The sequence below is a fragment of the Elephas maximus genome, chromosome 17 (assembly GCF_024166365.1).
Source record: "Elephas maximus indicus isolate mEleMax1 chromosome 17, mEleMax1 primary haplotype, whole genome shotgun sequence".
NCBI lineage: Eukaryota > Metazoa > Chordata > Mammalia > Proboscidea > Elephantidae > Elephas > Elephas maximus.
The window spans coordinates 26,038,588-26,045,287 of record NC_064835.1 but is presented as its reverse complement, the minus strand read 5'-3'; the positions used below and the strand labels follow the sequence as shown (position 1 = coordinate 26,045,287).

Below are 6,700 nucleotides of genomic sequence, written 5' to 3'. Positions count from 1 at the left end.
AATGTTTAACAAAGGGCTCCAGCTAGAGAGAGAATAGATTGCAAATAAAAGAAAATATGAACCTGAAAACAGCTGGTTGCAAATAGTAAGTCATGAGAGAGGATCAGAAGGAAGAGAGGAGAATGAGAGAAGACATTCGCCAACCCTATTAAGGATTGGTATTCCTCTTCCATGGCTGCTCTTTCCTCTGGTGTTTGTAACAACTTACTTTTAAAATTGAGAAATAATGATAACATCTGCATTAAGACAGTTTTCTTCTCAGTGTTTTCTGCATGGCATCTTTCACATCCTTGTTCCTTAGACTGTAAATTAGGGGATTCAGCATGGGGATCACTGTGGTGTAGAACACAGAGGCCACCTTCTCCTGGGCCAAGGAACTGACTGTGGAAGGTTTTAGATACATGAATGCAGTAGATCCATAGAACATTCCCACTGTTGCAAGGTGTGAGCTGAAGGTGCTGAAGGCTTTGGACCTACCCTCTGTGCTTCTGATGTGGAGGATGTTGAAGAGAATGAAGGCATAAGAGACAAGGACTGTTGAACCGGTAAGTATGATGTCAAACCCAGCCAAAAAGAAAACTGTCAGCTCAATGTCATAGGTGCTAGAGCAGGAGAGCTTCATGAGAGGGAGGATGCCACAGAAGTAATGACTGATGAGGCTTTCACAATAGGACAGTTTTAACACGAGGCCAGTCTCTATCATTGAGCCAATCAACCCTATGATGTAGACTGCAGCCACTAGAAGGGAGCAGATTCGATCCGACATAATGATGTTATAAAGTAAAGGGCTGCAAATGGCAACATAGCAGTCATATGCCATCACTGTCAACGTGTAACACTCGGCAACGATAAAAACAAGGAAAAAGTAGAGCTGTGACATGCACCCCACATAAGATATGCTGTTCTTCTCTGACACAAAGTTCGCCAGCATTTTTGGAGTAATAATAGAGGAGTAGCACATATCAACAAATGACAAATTGCTGAGGAAGTAGTACATGGGGGTGTGAAGCTGGGAATTTAGACAAATGAGCATGATCATGCCCAGGTTCCCCACCATGGTGACCATGGAGATCCCTAGAAAGAGGAAGAAGAGAGGGAGCTGGAGCTCTGGCCGATTTGTTAATCCTCCTAGAATGAATTCTGTCACAGTAGAGTAGTTTTCTGCAGCCATTCTCCTGGGGTTGGAAGCCTGTGGGGCTGGTACAGATAAGCATCCTGATAGGCTGTAATTCTCCTTGATGAAGCCAGTTCTAAACATTCATCTCAAGCTTAGAGACCCTGGGCTGTTTCTATGATTGTTGTACAAATTCAGATAACACTATATTGACCAATTCAACGTTTTTCATGTGTACAATTCAGTGAAAATTATTACATAAATCATGTTGTGCAACAACCACCAGTATCTATTACCAAAGTTGTCATCACCACAAACAGAAACTCAATGTGTTCTAAATAATGCTTCAGCTTTTCCATCTGTCTTCTGTCTCTGGTTACCACCACTAAACTCTGATCTCTATACATTTGCCTATTCTAGGTATACCTTATTAGTGAGCTCATTCAATATTTGTTGTTTTTTGTTTGGCTTATTTCACTCAGCCTAATGTTTTCAAGGTTCATCCATGTTGTGGCATGGATCGGAAGAGTTAATATTGTCAAGATGTCAATATTACCTAATACCATATACAAATTCAACACAATAACCGTTAAAATTCCAATAGCCTTCTTTGCATAAATGGAGAAGCCAGTCCTGAAATTTATACAGAATAGTAAATGGTCCCAAATAGCCAAAGCAATCCTGGAAAAGAAGAATAGAATAGGAGGATTCACACTTCCTGATCTCAAAACTTATTACAGTCAATACCTGGGTTATGAACGAGATCTGTTCATAAGTATGCCTTTAAGTCGAATGTGCAGGTAAATTGGACAGGTGCATATGATTCCTATTTAGTGTTACTTTAGTGCAAGAAAAGGCTTGAAGATTTTCCAATGATTTAAAAGCTGCATTGCAGCAAGGGAAGGTGACTGTGATGAAGAATTTGTTTGCCAGCAGGGTTTGGTTCAATCACTTCAAAGTGAGGGTAAATTTACATAACATTAAAGGGCAAATATGAATTTTCTGTGAGTTGGATGCTGGTAACCTGGGGACTCCCTGTATAAAGCTACAGTAATCAAAACAGTGTGGCGCTTGTATATGATAGACCTATAGACCAATGGATTGGCATCAAGAATCCAGAGGTAAGCGTACACATCCATGGTCAGTTAATCTTGGACAAGGGTGTCAAATCCAACAAATGGGGAAAGAATAGTCACTTTTATAAATGGTGCTGGGACAACTGAATTTCCATGTGCAAAAGAATTAAAGTAGACTCATATGTCACAGCATATAGAAAAACTAACTCAAAATGGATCAAAGACCTAAACGTATTACCTAAAACCATAAAACAATTAGAAGAAAATATAAGGGTAATTCTCCAGGACATAGTCTTCAACAATGGATTCTTAGATATGACACCAAACTCCCAAGGAACAAAAGGCAAAATAGATCAATGGGATCTCATCAAAATGATAAACTTCTAGACTCCTCGTTGATACATCTTCCCCTCAATCCTGCTGTTTACTGGGAAGAAGACCAGCACCTGAGCAGTTCAAAGATTATGAAGATTAGAGGAAAGGGGCCAAGATCTTGAAGTTTTACCACTCGGTTTTCCAAATATCCTAGACCAGTGGTTTTCAAAGCATAGTGACTGCACTAGCAGAATTGGCATCACCTGGGGCTTATTAGAAATGTCAGCTCTCAGGCCTTGCTGCTGACCTACTAAATCAGAAACCCTGGGGGTGGGGCCTAAGCCCAACAATCTGTGTTTTAACAAACTCTATAGATGATATAGGTGATGTTGATGCAGTCTAATGTTTGATAGCCTTTACTCTAGAAGAGAGAAGTAGTAAATTTCACATTTTGAAGCTGGAGATGTGTTTTGCTGGAGAAATGAAATTTCCCTGTCATTTTTGCCATTTCCAAATATTCACTGAATGTGAGCGTTTGAATACCTATCTCAAATCTATGCAGTGTCAGGGTAACATGGCAGTTGCTCCTGTATCACTGAGTGGCAAGTCAACTGCTGAATCCGAAAAATGAAGGAATTAATAATATCAATTCCTAAGGTGGTTGTAAGAATAACATGGGTTTATGCATATTTAAAAGAAGTTTTTTTTCAAATATTCAGAATGTATAAAAGTATGAGTTGTCATTATGTGGCTGAAATTTGTACTTAGCTATTCTTGGGGTTTGAAGGCCTAAGACAGTGGTTCTCCACATTGACTGAAGTATTTAATAAGTACTGATATCTGGGTCCCACCTACAGAAATTCTGATTTAATTAACTGATCTGTGGTACAGCCTGGGTATTGCTACATAGTGTTGTCCACAGTAAGTGCTCAACCATGATCTATTATATTATCATTATTATAACATTAAGATTGTAATATCAAAACCATGGCACAATTATCTCCCTGGTGGTGCAGTCCTCAAATTAGAGACATGTTCTCTAGGAAGCATGGATTGTTATTGCTATCTATAGATATCCCTGTCTCTGAGGTGTATTTCTTAATATAAAAACTTAAATTCTCACTATTTTAATTGCTTCTTCATATTATTGCTAACCTGTGTGAAATGCTTTATAATTTATACATTTCTTTCAAAAGCCAATCTCACTAACTCCTCCTAAAACTCTTGGGTATGTGGAGAACTGTATTTACAGCAGAATTTTAATTCCCATTTTCATACTGAGAAAACTGAAGTCCTCGACATGAAATGACTTGTACTTGAACCTCAGACTTAAACCTGTTCTCCTGATCATGAATTTCTTGCCTTGCCTCTAACTGGTAGCCTTACTCTGAGACAAAGTAGTGGTTGAACATGCCTTTTACTTGATCTCTTAGCATGAGCATGATATATGAAAAGAGAGGGATATTATATTCTTTTTTTAATGCTTTAGGAAACCAAAGCTCTACAATTTAAATAAGTTACCCAAGATCATACAACCAGTAAGAGGTAGAACTGGTCTAAATCCAGGACTTCTGAACATCAGTTTGTTTTGTCTCCAGTGGAGTAAGCTATTTTGCTATAGATATCATTGTGTAGCACTTTTTTTTATTATTTACTAAATTTATTGACTTTTTGGAGGTGGGCGGAGGAGGGATCTTATTGCTAATTTCTGATGCATTTTTTTAATTACAAAGGAAGTATAGGTATACTGTAGAAAATTAGAAATACAAATAAGCCAAGACTACTTATTTGTAAAAAAAAAAGCAGTATATTCCCACTACCGAGAGACTAACATTAGTAATAAATATCCTTCTAGATTTTTCTATGTGTATACGTATACATACATTAAAAAAAAAACAAAAAACATTAACCTGGTTTTTCTGTGTAGCACTTTAAAAATCCATAGCCTCAGTTGATTTCTCTAATAATAATTCCAGTACTAACTATATTTCCTCGTCTTACATGCAAGCAAGTCTTTTAATCCTTAGGATTGGTGCAAAGACAAGAACATGTCATTGCATTATAAGTTTTATGTGTTAAATTATTGGCAGTGAGGTATTTAACATCATAATAACTAGTAAGATTTTTGAATATTATTTCCATTTATTTCAATGGAGAAAGAGGTCTGTGGGTACTGTAAATGGATAACATTCTCTGTTGCTGTCTGAAAGTTTGGTGGTTTATGTCCATCCTGAGGCATACTGGAAGAAAGACTTGGTGAACTGTTTCTGAAAAATCAGCCATTCAAAGCTCTCTGGTGCACAGTTGTTCTCTGATACACGTAGCTTCACCATGAGTCAGAAGCAAATCGATGGCAATTGGTTTTACTACAAAGGAGAACACAATTTTCTTCCAGAAACAATAAATTTTAAAAAAGCTTACATATCACCTTGTACCCAACCTGAGTCTCCTGAAACAATAAGAAACATAGAAAATCCACTTTTAAACTACCATTACCAGAAGTCAAGATGCTTTACAAAGCAGTGCAGAGTAAACACAGTTCACTCAGGGCAGAACAAATATGAACGGCATTCCATAAGAAAATCTACTTCTATCAGGCATCGGACACTTAGGATTGCTGCTGCTAAGAACACAGCACACAGAAAAAAGCAGTTAGAGATGAAGGGAAGCATGTTTGTAAATAGGCTGCATTAGAAACAGGAGATGAATGAGGGAAAGATTAGTCCCAAGGACTAATGGACCACAGCTACCACAGCCTCCACCAGACTGAGTCCAGCACAACTAAATGGTGCCCAGCTACTACCACCAATTGCTCTGACAAGGATCACAACAGAGGGTCTCAGATAGAGCTGAGAAAAATGTAGAACAAAATTCTATCTCACAAAGAAAGACCAGATTACTGGCCTGACAGAGACTGGAGAAACACCTACAGTATGGCCCCGGACATGCATTTAGCTTCGTAATGAAGTTACTCCTGAGGTTCACCCTTCAGCCAAAGATTAGACAGGCCCATAAAACAAAACAGGACTAAATGGGCACACCTGCCCAGGGGCAAAGATGAGAAAGCAGGAGGGACAGGAAACTGGTAATACGGCAGAAACCAGGGTTGAGAAGGGCAAGTGTTGACATGTCGTCGGGTTGATAACCGGAGTCACAGAACAATATGTGTCCTAATTGATTAATGAGAAGCGAGTTTGTTCTGTAAACCTTCATCTAAAGCATGATAAAAAAAACAAACAAACATGAGTTCACGAGAATTATTTTTCTCATACAATTATTTTAGAACTTCACTTAAATACCTCAGATGACAAAAAATGGAACATAGTCTCCTGGAGCTTCTAGGGAAATCCTTGGTTTCAGTCACAAGGAAATATCAGAAAATGAGAGAATAATACATACATATTTACGTACATACATAGTCCTATACTTACTCAAAGCGGCAGATACAATCTTGAAAAATGGGTCACCGAGACTGGGAGTCTTGGAATCTTTTTACATACATACAGGCAGAACCTCTCCTGGGAAGTAGTCTCTCCAGAGACTGGGTTCCTCACTATGTGAGCAATTAGAATCTTGATTTATACCTGCGTTGGGAATCGTGTTTTTTGTTTTTCAGGTGTGACAATTTTCCTTTCAGTTGGGAGAGTTATTTTGCAGGTTGGGAAACTGAACATCTAATAGCGGTATTGTAATATTTTACCACCAACAGCCCCGTCATCATCACCACCACCACACATCAGTCATTACCAACAACATTACCATCAGTGATGACCACCACCATCATCAGTTACTACTATATTGTCATCAGTTATTCATCATTAGGTACAATCAACTAGATTTGAAATGTTTATTCTACAGTGTTTTTCAAAGAAATTCAAAGATTTTACTAAAACAAACTGTATAGTTTCAGTAAAATAATGTTAACTTTGTGAGGAATGTTACATTTCTCACCCCGATGCTTCACCTGTAGACTGACAGGGTTGGGTGACAGACAGTTGAAAAGCTTAAGAATGTAGGCTCTTGAGAAGTCTTCACTCATATATTTTGTTTCATAAAGGGAATGTGTTCAAAAGAAATTTTCCTGTTCAATAATATATTCAGTAACATATTACTGATAAAATATTGCCAGTGAAGATTTTTAAATTAAACTTATTTTGAGATAGTTGTAGATTCACATGCAGTCGTAAGAAATAAT

The 6,700-nt window shown here is 37.9% G+C and overlaps 1 protein-coding gene across 1 annotated transcript; it reads right to left on the bottom strand.

Annotated features, from left to right (window-relative positions):
- Nucleotides 1-241: 241 nt before the first annotated feature.
- Nucleotides 242-1,171, bottom strand: LOC126061138 (olfactory receptor 151-like). The gene has a single exon (XM_049857468.1). It carries the CDS (start codon nucleotides 1,169-1,171, stop codon nucleotides 242-244), a length of 930 nt encoding a protein of 309 aa, XP_049713425.1.
- Nucleotides 1,172-6,700: the final 5,529 nt, after the last annotated feature.

What these genes read in the sequence shown, in the direction of transcription:
- LOC126061138 (XM_049857468.1), bottom strand. Translation starts at nt 1,171, where the DNA reads ATGGCTGCAGAAAACTACTCTACTGTGACAGAATTCATTCTAGGAGGA.